General features: G+C 32.0%; 1 protein-coding gene across 5 annotated transcripts; it reads left to right on the top strand.

The window, feature by feature from the left end:
• The first annotated feature begins 9,669 nt into the window (after positions 1-9,669).
• LOC112005066 (probable protein phosphatase 2C 62) lies at positions 9,670-22,875 on the top strand. Of its 5 annotated transcripts, none has more exons than XM_065775250.1 (12): positions 9,675-10,027; positions 10,135-10,506; positions 10,614-11,356; positions 12,531-12,647; positions 13,803-13,933; positions 15,800-15,866; positions 16,687-16,774; positions 16,880-17,049; positions 19,109-19,252; positions 19,520-19,648; positions 20,023-20,198; positions 22,614-22,875. In XM_065775250.1, exons 1-12 carry the CDS (start codon positions 9,766-9,768, stop codon positions 22,627-22,629), a joined length of 2,415 nt encoding a protein of 804 aa, XP_065631322.1. In that variant the 5' UTR covers positions 9,675-9,765; the 3' UTR covers positions 22,630-22,875. The 5 variants fall into 5 exon arrangements, with proteins under 5 accessions (XP_065631324.1, XP_065631322.1, XP_065631321.1 ...); XM_065775249.1 differs by having other exon boundaries at positions 9,676-10,027; positions 12,534-12,647; positions 22,094-22,875; XM_065775251.1 differs by having other exon boundaries at positions 9,676-10,027; positions 13,836-13,933; positions 22,094-22,875.
• The last annotated feature ends 1,777 nt before the right edge of the window (positions 22,876-24,652 follow it).

The raw sequence follows: 24,652 nt of genomic DNA, 5'->3' as shown, positions 1-24,652 counted from the left end.
CTGTCGTGGATAGATTTCGGACCAATGGGAACAAGACCTCCATCCGCATTCCAATTTTGCCTCCAACCACGTGGACCATGCTTTTGCCTCTAGTTTAGTCTTTTCTGCATTTTTAAAAATTCCCAACTTTTTTTTTTAATGTCATAATAATATATTAATATCAACCCTTATCCAATTGAGAAAATGAATAATTACTGATGACCCACGTGAGATTCGGCTCGAATTCTTTTTGCGTACTTCTTGTTTGAAAAAAAAAAAAAAAAAAAAAAAAAAATTTTTTTTTTTTTTTTTTTTTTTTTTTTTTTTTTTTTTTTTGGTATTCGTAAAAAAATTTATACTTTGCAACTTCAACACAAAACCTAAATTCAATAAAACACATGTACACCTGGCAAACTAGTTGTGTCAAGTTATTTCCAAAAAAAAAAAAAAAAAGTTAATCGGAATAAAAAATAGATAACAAGTGAGTGGCTTACACGTTGGCTCAAATTATTTCACATGTATAATAATAATAATTATAATATAATAAAACAAATAAATGAACAAAAAAATTACAAAAGTTCAAAGGTTAAATAATATATAAATTATTCAGTTTACACAATAAAAAAAATTCACAAATGATTGTATCATCGTAAGTGCCCAAAAATGACATAGTTTTGTTATTTTAAAACTTGCTTACATTAAATAAAAAATAAAATTATATATATATATATATATATAAATTGAACAAGAAGTGCTCAAATCTTTAGTGACATTCTTGGCACAATGCCTGTTCATTGGGTTCGAGATTCGCCACCAATTATTGGGTTTCTATAAAGTGTGATTGGTCACTTATATTTATTTGGTTAGGTATGGTCCGTATGGAGACTCACGCATTAAAACATATTATACCATTAAGATCCAAGGCTTACATATGAGTCTTTTGACTAAATATTGTGTAAATTGAAGTTTATTTGTGATATGGGTACTATTTAAAGTTATTTAGGGAAATGAAGAGAGATGTAAATTTCAGCAATGGTATTGCCGAAATCGTGAGAAATTGTGAGAAAAAGTACGAGAGGAGAGAATAATGATGTGACGGAAGAGAGAGAGAGTGATTTCGGCAATGGTGTTGCCGAAATATCTACCCAATTGGACTAGACTAACTTGACCAACGAAAAAAAAAATTTGAATTGTGGCAATATCATTGCCAAAATAGGAGAGAGGAGAGAAAGAAAAAAAAAAGTTGAATTGCGGCAATACTATTGCTAAAATTCACATCTCTCCTCATTTCCTTAAATAACTTTGAACAGTATCTATATTACAAATAAACTCTAATTTACGTAATATTTAGCCAAAAAACTACATATAAAGCACATCAACCCTCTATGTCTAAACAATGTGGAACTTAGTCAACACCTAGTTCCCTTTCACCTCACGAAGATGTCTTTTGGACTTTTAGATCCCCACATTTTATGTAAACTTATAGATGTATTGAATGTTCCTTGTTGTTGTGGCATTGGTTGTGTGAAGAAAGGCTTTGGCAATTGTTGGAGCCCTTTCTCTAGCCTTCTTCATGTACGAGTCTCTCATTGGCCTTAATTGAAACAATTTCACACCCTCTTCCCATGTGTGTTTACTGGGAATCAAGATTCATCAGACCTGTTGAAGATTGGACATTGGGAGCAGTTGGTTTGTCTAGTATTCTCAAAGAAGTAAAGGGTTGCATTAATGGTTTGGATTTGTCATGTTCGCACTGGGTAGGAAGTATTTTTGATAATCATTTCACTTACCAAGTGTTCCTGAATCCGTTTAATTTGAGCTTCCTTAGTTTTATTTGTATTAGTTGAACATAATTATCTATCTTCAAAAGCTCCACACATTTCTTCTAATTAGATGATTTTATGAGCTACTAATGCAATTCCCCCTTGCTTATGTGTTTTCTTCAGGGATTCAACGAAGCAATAAAAGTTCATGCCCCCTTATTTATCCATATTGTATTCCAATCAGATATGATACTCACTACAGTATTCTTGATTATGTAATAGATACAACTCATATTTTTCCCTAGATAAAAAATTTCAATTTAGTTTAGAATACACCATAAACATTTTTTGATACATGCCAGATACACCATGGATATGTTGAGGATATATTTTATATTAATTTTATTATTCATACCAAAAAAAGGGAATTGGACTGTTATTTAAAAGACTCTCAAAATGAAACTTATCAGTTATGACCACAGGATTTTCAATTAAATTATTAAAGTCATTATGAAATGAAATTAGTGGGAAAAAAAAGGAGAAGAAAGAAAGAATTTTTAACAAAGGATGTCAACAACAGTGCTTTTCCAAACTTAGCTACTCATCCCAATCTTCTTTCATCTCTTCTCCAAAGACCTTCAATCATGCTCTTTATAATATATATTTTTAATTTATTTTAAATATCTTAATAATGTCTTACAAAAATATAATTTAAAAAAAAAATTTAATAACACAAGTTTGCAGTATTGGCTTCCATTCCAAAACGATGTGTTGACATATTAGTGTTGTATTGTATCGGTATCCATATCAAATTTTCAATATGATTTCCATTTCATTCTAATTACACAATGCTTTCTACTATAAATCCAATGTTTTTTTTTAATTGAAAAAAAACCCTAAATTGATCATAGACTAATTTTATTATTAATTTGCTCATTCTCCAAGTTTATAGACCTACAATAAATTTGGATCTTTTAGACTACGATGTATTTAATGATAATTATCTATTTATATTTAAACCATCACACGATCGTAGAAAATAAAATAATAATAAGAGCGTGATAATGTAATAATCTGATAAGCACGTGATTTTGAAGTTTAAGTAGTACAAAAAAGGAGAAACTTGAATTATATCAGGTCAATGCAACAAGTTCCAAATACAATTTACCCTTAAAAAATTTATGAAATTATATTCAAATTCTTTTTACAAGAAAACAAACTGTTTGATTTTCTAAACTTACTATTAAAAACTCTGGCGAAATTGACAAGCTCCACTGTACGATTGACATTATCAAGGAATTATGTAAACTCTCCTCTCTTTTTTTCTTTTTTTCTTTTTTTTCTTTTTTTAGTGCAACTCATGATTATTTTCTCCATAATTTATTTTTAGAATATTTGCATCAGTTCATGCAAAAATTTGTCTATTTAGTAATAACAACTTTTTTCAAAACACTCACCGATTATTTATTTTAAAAGTTATTTCATTAGAATATTCATTCTTTATTCATTTTTTATTAATATTATTTTACATAATCACTTTTATTTTAATAAAAAACACCCACATCACTTACATAAACACTAATCGAAAAAGTGAAAACTTAGAAATGAATAAAATAATCCTTTTACACATGAAAAATATTAACATGGGTACTATATCAGTATAACATCAGAAGGAAATACATAATTTTAAATGATCTTATATGGGCTTTTTTTTTGGGCCAAAAATTTTCATTTAACCCATTTTACATGGGCTGATGCAAGTGTTGGTGGGGTGGGAGATTTGAATGCAGATCCCCTCATAAAGAAGACTAAGTAATGCTATTTAGAAGCAAGGATAAAGGCATTGTAAGTTGTAACTCATAATTCTAATAATTTATACTTCATTTTTAATCAAAATTTTCAAGCAATAGGAAAGATGCAATAACATGCACCAATAAGAGATTTACAATATTCACTCCATAACAGAATCCACAAATTGCCCCCTCCTATTTTATAGATTGAATATTACAATGACCTGAATGGTAATGGCTGCACCATTTGCTCCATGTTTGACTTTTACGTTGAATATAAGTGTGCTTGCATATCTTAGCTCGGTTTACATTGCAGCTTGACTTTTCTATAGAGCAGTTTATCGGTTGAGAAGAAAAACCTATCAAAGAGGTAAAGTGAACAAATTAAACTTTCTTAAAGAGACATAATACGAGTAGAAAATTTGATTATAGAAATTTAGTTTCAAACAATCAAAGGCATGCACTCACATCAAACAACAATACATAGGAGTTCATATTGTGGTGAATATGTGAAAGCACTCACCTGGTATTACAATAAGGATGAAGATGAAAAAAAATGAAAGAGCAATACAAAAATTTGGGAGACATAATAATGTTTAATCTCATTCATGGCAAAGAAACATGGCAATAACAAGTATTTATAGTGACTTCATTATTGCATGCTTTAAAGTTTATAAATTATTAAGACCGGCCTTATACCAAGCTATAAGTCTTCTTTTTTTTCCAATAAAAAAGTCCTTTTTTTTTTGGAGGAGAAACCTATAAGTCAACTGTGCATAATAGAATGTAAAAGATTATTTAATGGAAAATAACCCTAGGAAAGTAAAAGAACAAACACTTCTTTAATTATTGAACTCGTCCTTGTCTTCACTTGTACAAACATTGTAAGTCTTTTTTTTTCTTTTTTCTTTTTCCTTCCCTAGCAATCCAAATAATTTAAGTTAAAATATATATATATATATATTACAGTTTAGGTAAGGCCTAGGGACCTTTTTATGTGGAAATCCCTAAAATCCTATTTGGCACCATTTAGGGAAAGGGAATCGTTGGTTTATGAATCCTTGGCACATTCTATTTGGCATCACCTAGAAAGCAATATTTTCAGACCCGGACCGTTCATTGAACCCTAAAAGGGAGAGGTTCAAGATTTTTAAGGTCAAACCAAGGTTGAACTGGAGTCGAACCGTGATGACATCATAGAAGCAGAAGACAAAGATGAAGATGAAGATGAAGATGAAGGCCGTGACTAGCGATCTGTGTTAGGTTGCTAGCTTGCTATTTCAACTTCGCACAGCCCCTACTTTGTCATCTTCTTCTTCTCAATTTGTTTTCTTTTTCTCTCACAAATCTTTTGATTCCAGATTTGAAAAAAGTCCAAAGTGCATGCCGGCCAAATCTTTAATTTCCGCCGGTATTTGCTAAAATAAAAGGAACCGCGAGAACTGTTCACAGTTCTCAGAACTGTGAGGTCCGACCGCAGTTCGCACGGGTTCCTTTTTTTTCCCATAGAGCGGTTCTTGAGATTAAAAGAATCGCAAAAATGAGCGGTTCGAGGTTTTTCCAGTCAGACCGTACGGTCCGATCCGAGTTTCAAAACCTTGCTAGAAATGAGAGGGAAGGAAAAAGAGTAAATAAAAGGTAAAAGAAAGAGATGGAAGAGAGAAAATATTCCATTCTATGTGTTTGAATGTAAGAAAGAAGGCATAGAACAATGGGAGAAGATTATGGTATTTTTATTGTTTGTTTAGTTTCTATACAAAAGAAATGAATGGATATATTTAAAACTTAATTTTACTTTTATACATGGGAAAGAAAAGAAGAAAAGAAAAAAAGAAAAAAAAAAAAAGAGTAAATGAAGGAAAATCTTCTTTTTTGAAGACTTGCTGGATGAGTAATGAAACTTCAAATTCGACTCTTCCTCGAAGTAAGCTTTGAGTACATGCACATAATTTTTCCCATTCCAAGTTTAGATTTTTTGAGGGTTCCTAAAAAGGAAAGCAAAACTATTTGAAGGCTCTACATGACTAGCAATGGATAATTAAATAAGAACATAGTTTAGCTACAACCTGACTCAATAAAATAAATATTATTACATATTTTGAAAATTTAACTGTTGAATTGCATGTTTTTTACACTCTTAATACACATGTCAAATTTTGTATCAATTGGATATTATTTACTATATGATCTATAAACTTATATTTTATGCATAATTTTAAACTACAAAAACTTGCAATTTAAACAATTTATTAATGACATAACTATTTATCTTTAATTTTCTAGAAATTTTGCAAGTATGGAACATATAAGAAAAAGATGTATTCTAGTAGTGGATTTGTTAAAATTCACCTCAAATAACAAGATATTAAGTAAGGTTGTAGTCTTAGATTATAACCAATTTTGTAGCTAAAATTTATCCATTAAATAATGCAATTTAATCAAGAACAAAGTTTGGGTACAAACTTGGTTGTAACTTAAGACTACAACTCTCACTAAAAATAAATGAAATTACTATATATTTTGAAAATCTAACTGTTAAACTACATGTTTTATATGTTTTTAACATACATGTCTAATTTCATGCCAATCATATATTATTTACTATTCGATATATAAACTTATTTTTTATGAATAATTTTAGACTACAAAAACTTAAAATTTAAATTTTTGATTGATGACATTGCTATAGATCTTTAATTTTTTGAAAATTTTGCAAGCATAGAAAATATAAAAAGAAAATGTAATCTAATGGTAGATTTGTCAAAATTCGCATCCAATAAAAAAATATTGAGTGGAGTTATAGCTTTAAGTTACAACAAAGTTTATTGTCAAATTTTGTTCTTTATCAAAGATGACTTGCTATTCCTAGTAATTCTTGCTTGTTCAAAGAAAGACTCAAGGTCTCTTAATAAATTTCTCTTAAAAAAAAAAAAAAAAACGTACGTAATTTTGTAAAGAAATGACTTGATATTGTGACACTTTTTTTGTTTTGAAATGGGATTTTAAAGGAAATAGAGAATATAAGAACAAGATAAATTATAATAAGATGTAAAAGATTAAATATTTATGACAGATTAATTTCTGAGATGGGATTTCCAAATGATATAGATTTTGACTAATGAGATTATTGATTATTCCATTCTTCGTGCAAATTGATTGGTGGGACATGATTTGCACAACACAAAAAGCAAATAAAAAATAAAAAGATTCTTCCTTGTTCAATCAAAAAAAAAATTGAGAAGAGAACTTTGAATCCTGAATGAAAGAAAATCCATTCTTAATTATGAAGGAACGACTCTTTTTGAAAAGTAATCTAGAAGATTTTTTTTTTTCTTATAAACAAGGACATTTTGAAATCCAGCAGAAGTTGAGACTATGCTCAATTCAAATAGCACAAAGAAACTATCTTAAATGACCCCACTACCTAATGATAAGATTTTACAGGAACTATTCCTTAGAGTTCATGCTCAAGAAAATTATTTAACTTGGAGATTTAAAAAATGGATAGAAAAAAACCATAGAAACTCTAGTTTTACACATGCAAATTTAAATTTTCAGTGGGTTTCAGTTAACTCAACTGGTAAAGTTTTCTATAGTTAAATAAAAGATCTAGAGTTCAATCTCCACTCACACTAAAAACTGATTGGTGTCTTAGTCTGATGATAAAGAACTATCATTAGGAGCAAACCTCATAAATTAAAAGTATTTCTCAAAAAAAAAAAAAAGATTCTCGAGTACATAGTATCAAGATTGCACAATACACATTATATTAAACTTGCGTACATAGGCCAGACTTGGTAGAGCCCTAAAAGGAAATCTTCTTATGAAAAACGAAGCAAGACCGATCCCACAATGCCTAAGAATAGCCTTGCACCCCCTTTTGATCATTATAAAAATCCCCTTTAGACACATTTTTCAAAACATGCCAAAATCACCTCAAAAAGTAATTCAAGATAGAGTTTTCTAGGTAAATTCCTTCTTAGTTAAAAAATTTCCTTACCCAAGACCTCTATAATGTTTGGGTCCTCTTGTAAAAGGTTATTAAGGGCATTAGCATCGGTTGTTTTAAAAAAAATTATTTTAATAAATTAAAAAGTTATTTTATCTATTTTAATATAGTATTTGATAATACCCTTCACATTTATCTCTTACTTTTAACACATCACCATTAAAATAGCCTAAAATAAGATCAAACTTTTATTAAAAAAAAAAAAAAACTCATCCACTAAATTTTGGCCTTAAATCTTGAAATAAAAATAAAAACTCAACAACAAAATGAGAAACCTGGCATGTGAGAGAAGAGATAAAAAAAAATAAAAAAAAAAAATAAAAAATAAAAAATAAAAAATAAAAAAAGAATAACATGAGAGGAGAGAGAAAATGAAAAAAAAATAAAAAGATAATAGCATACGGTACACTAGTAGAAGTGTACCATACCAAATGCTAAAAAAAAAATTACGCCTTGTTTGGGAGATGAGTTCTAACAACTTTTTTTACATTTTAAACAACATTACACATTTTTTCACCTACACATATATCAAAAACACCCAAATAACATAACTCAAATTCCTCTCTCAAACACCCCCACATCTAGCACATCTGACTTAATATTAGTGCTCTAATCATTTATGGTTATCTTGAATCTTAATTTTGTCATGGATTAAGGCGAACAACTCTCTCTCTCTGAGACCCATTTTCATATTCATCCTCATGGACCTCAACCTTAATATCTTCTTCAATCTCGTTCCTCTTAATTGCCCAAAAAATAGTGGGTTTCGTTTAAATTTCTATTTCTATTTTAATTCTCTTTGAAATTTTTTTATATTAATTTTCCATGTTTTTTAATTAAAAAACTTTTTTAAAAATCAAAACTACGTCATTTTGGAGAGTTATTAATGGTGCAACTCTAACGGACACTAACATAACGACTAAATTGAATATAATTAAAATTTAGATAACTTAATTAAAAAATTGAACTTACAAAGATAAAGAAAAATTTTAGACAAATTTGTCTTGCAATTTGTTAGTCGTGAGATAAAAAAATGGTGGGAGATGGAAAAGAGAAATGATAGAAAATATTTCATTTTCTCTTTTGTTTGGTTTAAGGTAGAAAAGTGAAAAGATGAAAAACTTTTTTGTTTAGTTAAGGGAAAAAAAAAAAATGAGAGTTAGAAAGTGGTGTTTACATAAGTTTACTCCCATACCCTTATGAAATAAATAAAAATAGCTTATAAGGAAAAAAAAAATGAAGGTTTGAAAAAAAAAAAAAAATGTGGAGGGAGGATAGGGTAAATGGGCAAATTCTCATCTAAGTCTCACTTTCACCCCATTTTTTCAATTTGAGGAGAAAACACTCAAAACTCCGGCAAAATCACCCACTCCCCCTTTTCCTTCCCCCGAAAATAAGTCCAACCAAAGAATGAAGTACCATATTACGGGTATATGTATTTACTCTTTCACAGTTGATACTCAATTGATACGTAGCTGTGAGAGAGAGGAGAGAGAGAGAGGATACATATACCCGTAATAGGGTATATTTTTCCCAATCAAGAGGCCTAAAAGAGTTCAAGCCTTGCTAATAAGCTTCTAATTTAGGAGAAGATTTTTGTATCCACTTATTTATTTTTTTTTTTGGAGAAAATTTTATCCATATTATACTTCACTAATTATAACTTATCACATATTTATTTTACTTTCCTTAGGTACTGCTCCATTCTATTTCTCTTATATTAATGATGGATTATCTTAATTATATTCATTATGAAATTTATCATATATATGAAAGATGAAACATCACATCACAATATTATGAAAGTTTTGTATAATTTTTCCCTTATAAAATAATCAAATTCAAATAATAATAAAAAATTCAAATACATGTCATACTCTAATTAGTGGAGCATAACTAAAACAAATTTCTATCTCCCCGGCAATTGAAGTATTAAAAAAGTTGTGTATAAAATAATTATTAAAAAAATAAAAATAAAAAAAAACCGAGCCTTATCCATATCGAAAACTCGAAAGTGTTCTTAGTCGTACATTTATGATGCCTTGTCCCCACTCTCTCTCTCTCAAGGAAAAGACAGAAATCGAAACAAAAGGAAGAAATAGTGCACGAGATCCCAGAAAGCACCGTGAGAAAAGCTTGCTAGTTGCTACTAGTAAATAAAGAAGCACCCATAAACCCAAGAGAAAGAAACGCATAATAAATAAATTATTAACTCTGAAGAAAAATGTCTCATCTACTATTCTTCTTCTCACACTCTCTCACAGCTACTGCCACACCTCGCTCTCTCACCTTCTCTTGCTTCAACCTTTTACCTTTACAAATACTTCATCATCACCATCACCATCACCATCCACTTCCAATTTCTTCTTCTTCGAAACTGAAGCTAAGTCCAACCCACCACCCGTTTCTTTCCAAACCCATCTCACCTTCAAGCTCAAGGCCTAGTTGTTCATCCAAAGAAGATCTCCACCTTGTTTCAACAACCGGTAATTGTATTGAATTTCTCTTTTTAAAGCTAACACTTTTACAATATATACTAACAACCCAGTTCTTGTTTTCTTTCTTTTCTTTTTGATTCGGTGGGCTTTGGCAGAATGTTCTGATGGCAGTGTGTTGTTCCGGTTTGCCAATGCGAGTGAGCTCGAGAAAATTGTCGAAGAAAAAGAAGAAACTGGTTACAATTACAAGGACTTCAAACATAATTTGTATTCTGACAAAGAACAAACGAGTAACCAAACTGAAGTGGATGATCAAATGTCTATAAGCAGAGAGATTACTAATACTGATACTGATAGCAGTGTAGTAAAAGCAGCAGCCTTATTACAAACCAAAATAACTGATTCCTCTGCTAGCGTTATTCAGGATATAGGAACCAATGTGCATATACAGAAGGATTCTATTGCACCTTCAAGCTCAAGGCCTAGTTGTTCATCCACAGAAGATCTCCACCTTGTTTCAACAACCGGTAATTGTATTGAATTTCTCTTTTTAAAGCTGACACTTTTACAATATATACTAACAACCCAGTTCTTGTTTTCTTTCTTTTATTTTTGATTTGGTGGGCTTTGGCAGAATGTTCTGATGGCAGTGTGTTGTTCCGGTTTGCCAATGCGAGTGAGCTCGAGAAAATTGTTGAAGAAAAAGAAGAAGAAGCAACTGGTTACAATTACAAGGACTTTCAACATAATTTGGATTCTGACAGAGAACAAACAAGTAACCCAACTGAAGTGGATGATCAAATGTCTATAAGCAGAGAGATTACTAATACGGATACTGAAAGCAGTGTGGTAAAAGCAGCAACCGTATTAGATACCAAAATAACTGATTCCTCTGCCAGTGTTATTCAGGATTCAGGAACCAATGTGCATATACAGAAGGATTCTATTGAAGATGGTAAATATGTCATTACGAGTTCTAAGAATGAAGTTGATACATCCAGTATTTCTTTGGTTCTGGATGTGGTTTCAGATTTTGGAAAGGTTAGTACTCCTTGTGAGGAAGTTTCAGGAGAGAAGATTTCTGGTGAAACTAGAAACCAATTGAAATCTTCTGAATCCGAGTCTACGGTTGATCAAGTATCCAGTAGTTATGCTTCTGAAACAAGTAACATGGTGAACGGTGATAAGGATCATAGTGTGGATACAAATACAATGGTGACTTACATGACTGATGAAAAAAGTAATGAAGGCAATGTCACTCAAGAGATGATGGATGTGTCCACTTCATTAGAGGCCAAATCAGTTCTCGATAAGGAGATAAGCCATAATCCAGAGGATGAATCTGTTAATGCAGATGAAATTGAAAGATCAACAGTGGTAAGTCCCTTTTCTTATAAGTAGTGAGCAGCCATTAGTCTTGGTTTGTGTCTAGTTAATTATTAGCAGCTCAATACATTCTTATTCTTGCTATTATGCTTGAAGAAGATGATAGATATTCAAATGGGGTAAATAGTATTATGACCATCAATTAGCTGACACGCTTATAAATTTGAGTAGTTAGTATATAGTGTTCCTCTCCTCCAGTGGCAGAACCAGAAATTTCATTTGAGATTTGTAGAGTTGTTATATATTATTGAAAAATTGGGGACATATTGAAAAAATTGTGCAATCTTGGGGGTTCGTTTAATTTATATACTTTCTTAGAAATGTTCTTATAGATTGTGGGTTCTAAGGGGGAATTTAAAAAAAAAAAAGTGGGGTGGGGGGGGCATTGATAAAGGTTTAGTGAAAAAATCTAGCAAGTGAAACTTTGTGATATCTCAATAATCCTTTCCTCCTTTCACTGTCACTTCTAAGTGAAGAAGCGATGGCACTTTCCAGTGTCTCTTAAGCTGTCAATATTCCCCCTTAGTACTTGGAGCTAAGCACTACAAACTAGTCCATCTAGTTATGCTTTATATTGTTTACTCCGTTTGTATGTATTTTGACTGCATTACTAGATATGGTTTAGTTATTAGGTTCTGTAGCATATTGTTTTCTGATCTGAAGCAGGGGAGATAACATTAAATGTGAGTTAATAGTGATTAGAAGAAAATAATTATACTTTTGACTTTTAACCCTTTCGGTTTGACCCAAAATTCTCCTTTTTCTGTTATACTAAGAAAATGACATAATTCTTATAATATAGCATAAAGTATGGGTAATATATGGCTTGTTAGCTTTGCAACAAGTAGAAGACAAAGTTGCAATTTTAAGACAAGGGATCAAATAAAAACTTAGGTCAAACTAGGAAGGTGAAAAGGGTTAATAGCCGTTAAAGATTATGTAAATGGAGCAAAAGGAACCAAAATTCTGATGACTATGAAAAATATGAATATAACAGTTTACATATGCTGATAATAACATGTGGCCTCCATTATTTATCAAGAAAGAGAAAAATGAGTGTGCCTTCTATCAGCCATTATAAATAAAAATATTTATGATTAGATGACAAACTTGTCAAGTGAAGCATCAGTAAATTTCTTGTTGTTAAATTAGAAGTATTTACTAGCAGGTGATGCTGCCTGTAGCCACTTCATTAGAGGCCAAACCAGTTCTCAATGAAGAGATAAGCCGTAATCCAGAGGACAAATCTGTTAATGCAGATGAAATTGGAAGCTCAACAGTGGTAAGTCCTTTACTTTTCTTATATGTAGAGTAGTGAGCTTTATTCTTGGTTTGTGTGGTGTTGATTATTTGCAGCTCAATAAATCCTTACTCTTGCTATTATGCTTGTAGGAGATGCTAGATAGTGAAATTATAGAGGGTTAGATAGTATTATTACCATATATCAACTGATATGCTTGTAAATTTAAGGACAAAGAACTTTAAGAAATTCTTGAGCAGTCAGAATAGAGTATTCATCTCCCCCTGCTGCCGAATGAGAAATTTCATTTGGGATTTGTAGAGATGTTATATATTGAAAATTCCAGTACAAAACAAAGGTAGAATGGAAATAACTATCATTTGGGGAGGCAATATTGTATCTGCATCAGATATGATACTACAGTATTCTTGATTTTGTATTTGATACAGCTCAAATTTATCCTTGAATAAAAAGTTTTAATTTAGTTTAGGATACATGATTTAGATACTTGCCAGATACAACATAGATACATTTAGGATATATTCGAGATTAAATTTTATTATTCATACCCAAAAAAAAAATCTGACTGTTATAAAAAACAATTTTAAAAATGAAAAATTATGACCATAGGAGTTTAAAATTAATTATTATAGTCTTTTGAAATAAAATCAATACGAAAAAACAAAGAAGAAAGAGATGATTTTTATCAAAGGATGTCAAAAACAGTTTTTTTTTTCCAGACTTAGCTCAGTTAGCTGCTCATTCTTTTTTTTCCAGCCATAGCTCAGTTAGCTGCTCATTCTAATCTTCTTTCACCTCTTCTCCATAGACATTCAGTCATGCTCTTTTACAATTTTTTTTTCTTTTAAATATCTGAATACTTTTTTATAAAACATAATATCTTTTAAATATCATGCAGTATTGTATTCGTTTCCAAAAGATGCATTGACATATTAGTTTTGTATTGTATCCATATCCATATTCAATTAGATTCCCATTTCCTCCTAATTGCACAATGCTTTCTACAATGGGTTTTTTTTTATTATTATTATTATTTGGTATTTCATTTAGTTCTGCATCTGGCTTTGAGCATATATTATCTGAATGTTTGCTTCATACAATATTTTGCTGTGATTGGCAATTTGCTCATTAGGTAGTTTGCAAACTCAAGCAATTCTGTATTTTTGTCATATGTAGTTAGATGACAGTGCGCATTCCTTGTATTCAAAGGAAGAATTCACTGTATGTGATGCACATGGAAGCAATGTTGCTCAATCAACAAATCCCAAAGCTGTAGAATTGCTTTCAATTGAGAGTACTTTGAATGGGTATGCTACTTTCTGACTCTCTCTTCCCTTCCCACATGTAATTTTCTACATTTTGGTGCAAATGTGTGTTCTGGATGACTTTATTTACTACAAGGCATCTGGAGTTTGATAGAGTTAACTATAGTCGAAAATGCTGCCCCTAGTTTTACTGTATAACATCTGCCTCTGCTTTATACCTAATCCTGGTTTGGATTGTAATGCTTTATGCATATGAAGAATCATATATACGTATAGGTTCCCTGTATTGATGTAGGCAAAACTCTATATGTTTTTTTTTAAAAAAAAAAAAAAAAAAAAAAAAAACATATATGTGATTGCATTAATGGTACAAAACATCTTTTAGGAAAGGCCAGCAATGGCCTGCATACGTCTTAAATGATGCCTTATTACTATTTTATCCTGGAAATTTTTGGCTTTACAGCAAAGTATAAATATTGACCTATAAAGTTGTGCTGAAATACATGTTTTATAATATGGGAAAGCAGACCTTACCCCCTGTGGTTAGGCTGAAAAAATGACCCCCTAAAATTTAGTTTGTAACACTGAACCCCCTTGTGGTCAAGATCAAATTAAAAAAGCCAAAATGTTAAGCATCTTTTAGGAAAATAATTATAACATGTCATTAAACATTTTAGCACCATTCCATATACTATTTGCACTCCAATTATGGGAAAAAAAAAATTAAGTGAAGAAGTGAAGGAAAAATAAAATAAAATAATAAAAGTATAAAAAATTGCCCATCAATGAAAGGGGGGGAAAATACCCTTGAAATGTTTCCATCATTTTCCATCAAAATAGGCTAATTGGTTTTACAGATATCGACTCAATTTCCACATTACAAACGCTGAAAATTGCAATTATTCATTTCACATTCTCTCCTTTCCCACATTTTCTCTATGACCATGCACTGAATCACAGGATAAAAAAAATCCTACATTTGCAAATTTATTGATGCTATACAATTGCTTGGCCACCCAAGGAAACAGCCATGAAAGAAGTTAAAATGGAGGGCTTTTTTTTTATATAAGTAAGAAGAAAATATTATTAAAAAAAGAAAAGCAAGAGAAATACAAAGAGTTCACGGTAGTGTGAACAATGGAAAAAAGAAATAACAAGACACAAACAGTCCCTAATCTATTCTAATAGAAGAAATAAAATCCGTAAGGGAAGAACAATCCGAGAAACCCCAACAACAAGACCAATCAAAGAGGGTCCTCTAGCAAAACTCTAATAACTGAACTATAGTTTTCCCCTCGTCGTTAAAATGGAGGGCTTGCCTTGGGTGTTGTTCAAGCCATTCTGCAATTCTTTCAAACCACTGAATCCAACCACCATTGCTTCACCCAAGGAGACCAAAATATGAATTCTTGCCAGCCCCCAACTAAACCCTCTATACGTGGGTGTTTCATGTCATTGTCATAAGCCAAAACTGATTTCCTCTCTTTGTTTCTCAATCTCTAAATTTCTTATAAAGGAGGACATGTTTAACCATACCAGCACCTTCTTTCCTACCCAAATCTTTTCTTTTTCCTCACCCTTTTCTATTTAATTTTCCCCCTTTTTTCTGGTTTTTTTCTCAAATTTTCTGTTTTACAAGTCCTTGAAATTTAACAAAATAAAGTAACAGATGGCACAAGTGGGTACTATATCACATTTAAAATCACAAGTTGTGTGTATATATAATAATGACATATGTACACGAAGTACTTGCTCTCATGACATAGTATTGCTCACCCTCTATAGAAAAAGCTGAGACCTTTGAAGGGAAGACCATGGTGAGCAAGTATCCGGAGTTCCAGACAATTTACTCAGAAGGAGTTATCTACTATTCTGTTCCTCATGTTTGTTCATTGTATATACACTCAGGAAGCAAATTTCCACAGCAGGACTTATCCTATATTCTGGTGCTGCTTTATTGCCACATCCCTCTAAGGTATGTTCTTAATTTCCTTGTATTATGACTTGTTCCTTCAGTAAATGGTTATTTAATCTTTAGTAATTGTGGTATAGTATAGTATAGTATGGATGGATAGATAGATAGATAAAATGTTTTACATTAAGCAGAAATTACTCGTTCAAAACTCCCATTCCTCCTCCCCCTGGGGGCCACAAACTTTTGACTTGTGCATTTGACATTTACACTTTGTTTAAGGACAGGGTAGAGGGGTGGAAAGACTTAAAATTGGTTAGGAGAGAAAGATAGGGTTTAGAGGGAGGACCAAAACCCTTCCTAACTCACCATATCCAATCCACCCAAAATTGATGGATTGAAACTCTTCTTTCATTCCTTCCACAGCTTTACAAATTTTCCCTGTATTCCAATGTGAACAGAGGATGAAATCAGAAAGTTGACAACAAGAGGTGGCTCTCCTTCCCTTCCTCCCTTTTGGACTCCTCTTCCTCCTTCCTCATTTTCCTTCCCCCTCCATCCGCCATACTTTCTGTCTCTTCTATCAAACATTGTTTTAGTCAAGCTATCAAATGTTACAGTGAAATACTCAAACCAAGTAATTAAATTTTTTGAAGGTTTTACATGTGAGGGCATTATAGTTGGGCTTTTGGGTTGATTTGACTTTTAGAAAGGCTTATTTTGCCTAAATATTGAATGTAATCCTCTTGAATTTGAGTGTTAGTGTCCTTCCATTTTAAGAGTCAATATAAAATTTTAGATTACTTTAATATATTTTTTTATGTGATATTTGGCTTGAATTTGAATATTAAGGATCAGTAATTCGAAAAGTAATAATGACCAGGCATTGACAGGTGGAGAGGATGCTTATTTTGTTGCTGGCCAGAACTGGCTAGGTGTAGCTGATGGAGTTGGTCAGTGGTCACTGGAAGGTATCATTTTCATGATATGTACGTTTTGCATAAAGCATCTATCATATCAAATCATGCAATATCAGAGTTGACTTATTTATATTATGCTTCTGCCTTATTCGTCAGGGATTAGTGCCGGACGGTATGCCCAAGAGCTCTTGGAGAACTGTGAAAAGATAGTGTTAGACTCCAAAAGTGTTCCAATGACCAAACCAGAAGAAGTTCTTATAAGAAGTGCTGCAGAATCACAATCTCCTGGATCATCTACTGTTTTGGTTGCTTACTTTGATGGTCAGGTATATATTTGCCCACTTAAGACTTAATATATTCCCATGTTGTAGTTAGTATCAATATATTTAGATGTTTTTTGCTATTTTTTACCTGTTTGAGGATCTAAACACAATTATGCTCATTAAATCTCATTAGTGATCCTCTCCTTAGGCCGAGAAAATAATAAGTTTGATTATCAGCTTAAATGGAATTGAATTCAGTAATACAACTTTTTTCTTTATGACTAATAAAAATTTATTTAAAGAAACACAAACAGAAAAGGTGGGCAAAACGTGAAAGAGCAATTATGAACAAAAGTTCAGAAAAGTTGGTTGACAAAACTCAGGAGAAGTTTTACGCTTCCTACAAGCCCTCTCACCTAGTAATGCTATTACATCTCTAGGAAGAAATGGTTCTGCTTCTAGAGCAAAATGTTATTTTTAGGAACCATCAACTTAAAGGGTCAAGTTGTTTGAAAATGGACTTACATGTAAAGAGCTGAGAAAATTACCAAAATTATGGTACCCCAAGGTCCAAACTAAAGAACTCTCTTTCAAACGTAAAAAAAATTTCCAACATATTGTAAAATTACATTCCAATAAAATCAAATGGAGGTAGGTGTCAGAAGGTTTTGAACTGCCCAAGACCAAAACCAGATCAAACTACTTGAAAATTAGTGCCAAAAATAATAATAATAATAATAATAATAATAATAATAATAAAAAGGGTAATAAAACCCCTAGCTTTTGGATTGCTACGCCCAACCTAACCAAAGAAAGTGCCTTCCAATACCTCTAGAGTCAAGATTCTGATTTTGGGAAATGTTTGGATTACCCTAACAGGAATAATTCTTGTGACCTATAGTTTGGTTTTTATCAGTTTAAAATATAGCAGATGACCTTTAATCACATGCAAAATGCAGCTCTGAAAACTGTAGTTGAAACCAATACAGAAATTCATTCTCTTGAGATGCTATTTACGTATCAGCCATAAACTCTTGGCTGCTTTAGCAGATTGAAACCTGAAGGATCATGCATGCTGCATGTTAAGGGATGGTAAAAAAAAAAAAAATCTGCAGATGTTATTGTAAGCATGTTAACAGCTGCTAATATCAGGAGGTGTAAAGTAGCGCCTTGTGTTGTCAGATTTGTTTCTGAGGCAATTTGACTTGGACCACTTACAGGGTTTAAATGAGTTCATTCAAAAATAGAAAGAGGAACAATGAATAAAAGATCCTAACCACGAAAAGAAGACTTGAAAGAAAAAGAAGAATGAGTAGAATAGGATGATTTTACTCACCACCCCCCCCCCCAACCCCCATTGGCTGAATACTGTTTAATATTAAAGAATATGTTTTTAGAGAGAAGTGAAGGAAAGAGGTTGAAGATGGAAGGGTAAAGTACCAAAATGATAATTGAAATTTTATGGGAAGTTTATGCATCTGCATAGCATAAATTCCCTAACTAGTTCATTTCCTAAAGAAAATGATTTGGTTAGGTTTTGAGATTTTAGATTGACAACCGTGAACAAAAATGTTTTAGTTACTACTTTAGAATGTCAAAGTGCTATTAAGATTGCTGCCTAGGTGCTGGAAGTTACTATGCTAAACAAACCCCAATACACATCCAAGAGACTTTTGGAGCTGCTCTATTATAGATCTGAAGGGTTTGTGCCTCTTGCTCACAAAAGCCGCTACTAGATCATTCTACATACATTCTGAACCGGTGAATATTGAAGTTGTGCAAACCATTCATCTCATGTACTGGATCTAAACCTTCAAGTGGAGTTTTGAAGGCTTTATTTTTTTTTTTTTTAAATCAAATGTGATTGTACCAAAATTAGTTAACACAAACAAATCTAAATAGGGTGTCATTGTTTTGTCTGTCTAGCCATCAAGGTATTGGTTTGTTTGTTAGTATGAGTATGGAAAGCTGTGGGTTGTTGAGAAAGTAGACTTTATCTAACAGATACTGGGCATTTCTTTCCTTCTTTCAGTGCTGGACAGTTATAAACTCTTACAATATGATGCTTCACGAACATTTTCTTGCAAGGCTGTACATCAACTATTACAATTTCAATTTATAGGTTCTCCACGTGGCCAATATTGGAGACTCAGGATTTATAGCAATAAGAAATGGTGCTGTCTTTAACAGATCATCTGCGATGGTTCACGGATTCAATTTTCCATTACAGATTGAGAGAGATGACGATCCCACAGAATACATAGAGGTACATTGGATCAAAGTCATTAGTTTTCCAACCAAGTCTTCTAAATTGTATAGGCACAATGTTTTTAGAAATCTGTTACTAGTTAAAATGATAAGAACACTATTTCTTCACTTTTTATCCCAACTCTTCTTGAAAATTGGTCTGTTGTACTTGTCCATGTTCAAGCACAAGATGAAGGGCACAAAATTCTGCTAAATATTGTTTATGTTTCAGGGATACACAGTTGATTTTTGTGAAGGAGTTTTAGTATAAACGTGTCTGTTTCAGGGTTACAAAATATATCTGGATGAAGGAGATGTAATTGTCACTGCAACTGATGGCCTTTTTGACAACTTATACGAGAAAGAGATAGCTTCAGCTGTATCCAACTCATTGCAAGCCAGTTTGAAACCTCAGGTCTGCATTTTCAACAATATCCAATGCTAATTTAAAATTCTTTTAAAGTGAGAGAGAGGGAGAGAATTGATTAACATTAGTTTCATCAAGCCAAAGATAACACGTTATTGCAAATGGCCTGTAGTGCATGTAACAATCAAATATGAATGAAAGCACACCATTGCTGTTCCCTTTTTGGTTCTTATACTGGATGTGTCCCTATTTGCAGCAATTTCATTTTATAGATGTCAAAGTAACAGCACCCTCCTTGACCATAGGCCATCCAAAATTATCTCTTAAGTGGAAACTAAGATTCAGCTAACCTGAAGATATTTGAGGCCTTAATTATTAACAACTTTGCAGCGGTTTCTAAGATGCCTGTTTTTGTGGCTCAGGATATAGCAGAGTACTTGGCCATGAGAGCTCAAGAAGTAGGACAGTCAGCATGTGTAAGGACTCCATTTGCAGATGCAGCCCATGCAGCAGGGTATGTGGGATATACTGGTGGTAAGCTCGACGATGTAACTGTCATTGTGTCATTCGTACAAAAGAGATCCAGCTCTAACTCACAGTAAGTTTGACCTTCTTTATATCATTTTTCCATTTGTAAATACCAAAATTCCAATCTTTTTAATTTTTTGGAATGTAAAATATGGTGATATTCTTTCTTAATTATTGGATGAATGCTAGTAAGGTCATATTTTGCTCTTTGATTTTAGGCTTTATTGCTCTAGACACCTATAATGGAAGTACTTATTGAGGCTTAGATTTCTTTAAAATCAAAGGTCTATACGTGGCACAATGAGCTTTTCCAGTTGTAAAAGCACAATGTGCTTGCATGGCTTTTTTGGTATTCCATAGATCTTTTTAACTGTGTCCAAGGCTCTTATCCCCATTTAAGAGGAAGTTCTCTTGGTTTACATGTTAACATTCAAGTACTCTGGCCATGGAAACTCAAGAAACAGTGTAGAAATTGTGTTGCGTTACAGACATTGAACTTCACATCAAATCAGATATCTGTTTAACTTTTGTTCCCTTCAAATCTAATTTTGTGTGTTACATCTGACACTGGATTCTTAAACCAACTGTTACCAAAGGCAAATAAGCCTGACAGAACACACACACACACACACACACACACTCTCACTCTCTCTCTCTCTCTCTCTTAAATACTTTGACACACCAAATAGAAATGAAATTGTGCAGAACAATGCACTGGCAGGGATGACCACAATGCTAAAATTTAGGCAAAAACTGGAACCTTTCCCAGTCTCCTAACCCAGTTAAGGTGAATTTGTTATCAACTCACATTAGCTTGACAACTAATCAAATCACTTTGCATATAGCTAACATCGTCCTCGGATGTTTGGTCAAGTATGATCATGGGTTTTTTCTCTTTCATAGTTTCCTCTGATTCTTGTAATTAATATTAGGAGTTCTCTATTTGGCCTTTCTTTTGTAATTGATACTCAAGGAACTGCAGCACACTTGATTTGACATCTATAATGTAGTCTAAAGTTGAATAAAATTCTATCGAAAAGATTGTTGTTGAGTACACTTATCAGTTAGTTGAGCTAGTAATAAGGTCTCTAAACTCTAATTATGGTATAAGAGGCTTAGATTTCCGCCGTACACCAGAAGATTGTCCTCGGATGTTTGGTCAAGTATGATCATGGGTTTTTTCTCTTTCATAGTTTCCTCTGATTCTTGTAATTAATATTAGGAGTTCTCTATTTGGCCTTTCTTTTGTAATTGATACTCAAGGAACTGAAGCACACTTGATTTGACATCTATAATGTAGTCTAAAGTTGAATAAAATTCTATCGAAAAGATTGTTGTTGAGTACACTTATCAGTTAGTTGAGCTAGTAATAAGGTCTCTAAACTCTAATTATGGTATAAGAGGCTTAGATTTCCGCCGTACACCAGAAGATGAGGTTTAAGGGATGGCTAAGGTGTTATATCCTGTTGTGCAACGCATTTGTATTAATATTTTCTAATTTGTTATATTTGTACGAGAGAATCTTGATGATCTTTCTCTATCATTTCTGGTTAAGTACAGTTTGATTACATTCATTTCTGTTGGGTAAGTGTGTTTCTAATACTTAAGACCATGAAAGTGAGTTTGTGAGGATGCTAGCCATTCCTTAAAGCAAGGTGCTCATTGACTGCCAATTGCAAGTTGGTCAGTAACTTACTTCATAATATAGGGTTCCATATGAAATTTAGCTCTTTGGAAAATGCAAAATTTCTTCAATGATCGGGTCAGTAACAGTTTTTAGTTAATAAGCTGGTGTGCTGCCTCCTTCTTGTATCATTTTTGTTATTAATTTCCTTTGATCTTAATATTTGATAATAACATTCATGTATATGCTTGTAAACGTTTGATGTGTGGATAATTAGGTTGTTGCCCTACTTTCCCGATAAATTTTACTTTTTTAATTATCTTTTTGGCCTTTTAATTTAGGAGAGAGGCATCACACAAATGATCAGATTGAAGATATTATAGAGAAATATTTTGTGGGGTGGATTCAAAACTTCAAATACCATTTGGTTGGTCGATCAGATAAATGGGAAGGCATGGAGCTGGGATCTTTAATTTTATAGAGAGTTTAATGATTGGGAATTAAAGTAAACAACTTCTTTTCTAAATTTTCTTTACTCAAATATACCTTGGAGAGAGGATTGTGACAGGCTGTGTTGGGGATTGAACAGGAGCAGAAAGTTTTGTGCTTGTTCATTCTATATTGTCCTTCATGGTATTAGTGCAGTTTCTTTTCCTTGGAAGAGTATTTAGAACCCTTTTCCCTCTCCCTTGTGTATGTGTTTGTTTCTCAAGAAAAAAAAAGGTTTGAAAGAGGGTTTCTTTTCTTTTCTTTTTTTAATTTTTGTATGGAGAACAGCTTGGAATAAAACCCTTACTTGTGACATTCTCAAGAAGAGAGGTTTTACTTTAGTGTAATATTGTGTTTTGTGTGCTAGTGCAGTGCAGTGCAGCAGTGAGACAGTAGATCATCTCTTGGTACATTGCTTTGTAGCTAGTAATTTGTGGAGTTATGTTTTTAGATCTTTCGGGATTTAGTGGGTGTTATTGAAGACAGTAACGGATCTCTTGTTTGGTTGGTGGAATTGGTTTGGATATTTGGAATTTATTCCCTTTATGTTTGTTGTGGATTTTGTGGAGAGAATGAAATCCCACTTTGAAAATGCAGAAGTTTGATGACTCAATTGCAAGCATTATTAATTGGAGCTTTGTTCGGTTGTTCTGTTAGTTTGGTATTCATTTTATAGATATATTTGAGGTATTGAAAATGATTAGAAATGTAATAATATATATGTAGGGTCCGGTTAATGTGTGCCTTTAGGGCACACATTAATCTTTTTATTTTTGGAAATATTTTTTCGAAAATTGAAAAAGCTGTCATTAATTTTGGCCCTTTAAGTTTCAAATTTTTCATTTTGGTATTTCATTTTTTATTTCGTTTTCATAAAATTGAAGTAATCAATAAATTTTAAACCGATCAAAGTTATCAACTGTTAGAAGGTTAACTTAAAAAATATATACAAGGATAAATGCAAAATAGAATAATAAAATGTAAAGATGTACCAACTCAAAACTCTTTCCAATTTATAATTAGACTGAAGGCAGTTGTTCAGGTTCTAACAGCATAGAAATTATAAGGTCTACAAGTGATGTAATTTATCATTCCACTAAAAGATTCTTATTTGTTTAAAATTACTAAGTTAGAAAAAAATTTTAAACAAAAACTATTTACTAACTAGTAATTTTTAATAAATAATTTAATAGAATGATAGACAAATAATGTGGTTTATCAGACCAGAGTATGGTATAATTTCTTCTAACAGCATCAAACAAATAGCACTTTTATTGCGAAAAGCAAGAGGTTCTTATGTTTTAGAGATAATTAAAGTGAAAGAGTATTTAACCCAAAAAAAAAAAGTGAAAGAGTACACTATCTTTAATTTAATTGGCTTGGGCCCCTTGACATAACATAACATGCTCCACTGCCTGATGGAATCATTATCGTGTTGCAATGCCAGAGACACAGGGCAATTGCTTCGATTCGTGAAGGAGTCCACATCATTGACAAACGAGAGAGAGAGAGAAGCATGTTTTATTACAAAAATATTAATTTCACAATCGTTCACACTCACTATTTTATGCATGTACATATACTCGATGTGATAGAATGCATCACATTTTAAAAGCATTCATATTTTAACGCATAAACATGAAGAGTCTTTTAGCTGAATATTACAAAAAATAAAGTTTATTTATGATATAGCTACTGTTTAAATTTATTTGAGAAAATGAAGAGAGAAGTGAATTTTGGCAACACCAATATCGAAATTCTGACAAAAAGTAGAAGAGATGAGAAAGAAATAATGTAACGGATGAGGAGAGAGAAAAAGAAATTTCGGCAATGATATTGCCGAAATTGGAAGATTAAAAAAGAAAAAAAAAAACTGAATTGTGGCAAGAGTAATGCTACGGTCACATGCTATTTTATCATATTTTTTACAAATTGTTGTTGTGGCCAATTTTTTACTGGTTTTCATTAGTGCCTACCAATAAATCACTTTTTTATTTACCAATAATCAATCATCACATCACTAATTTATGAAAGTTTTTGTAAAAAAAATTTGTAACTCTAGCATTTTACCAAAAGTGAATGATTTAATTAAAAAAAAAAACTCAATTGTGGCAATTGAATTGCCGAAATTGAAGGAGTAAAAAAAAAACATTGATTGTGGTAAGATTAATGCAGCCACACTTTTTGGAGTAAAATGACAGAGATACACACTTTAGTCCTCCAAAAGTGTGGCTGCATCTTACCACAATCAAGGTTTTTTTTATTTTTACTCTAATTTCGGCAATTCAATTGCCACAATTTAGTTTTTTTTTTTTTTTAAATCATTCACTTTTGGCAAAATGCTAGAGTTACAAACTTTTTTATAAAAACTTTCATAAACTGTTGATATGATGAGTGATTATTGGTAAATA

The sequence above is a fragment of the Quercus suber genome, unplaced genomic scaffold (genome assembly GCF_002906115.3).
Source record: "Quercus suber isolate HL8 unplaced genomic scaffold, Cork oak 2.0 scaffold_107, whole genome shotgun sequence".
Classification (NCBI taxonomy): domain Eukaryota; kingdom Viridiplantae; phylum Streptophyta; class Magnoliopsida; order Fagales; family Fagaceae; genus Quercus; species Quercus suber.
The sequence above is the reverse complement of the archived record's forward strand: the minus strand, read 5'-3'. Positions and strand labels throughout refer to the sequence as shown.

Bases quoted from the DNA above. Each gene is read 5' to 3' on its own strand.
- LOC112005066 (XM_065775248.1), top strand. From the start codon at position 9,766: ATGTCTCATCTACTATTCTTCTTCTCACACTCTCTCACAGCTACTGCC. The intron at 10,507-10,613 runs GTAATTGTATTG...GGGCTTTGGCAG, and splicing joins CCACCTTGTTTCAACAACCG to AATGTTCTGATGGCAGTGTG. The intron at 15,867-16,686 runs GTATGTTCTTAA...AATAATGACCAG, and splicing joins TATTGCCACATCCCTCTAAG to GCATTGACAGGTGGAGAGGA.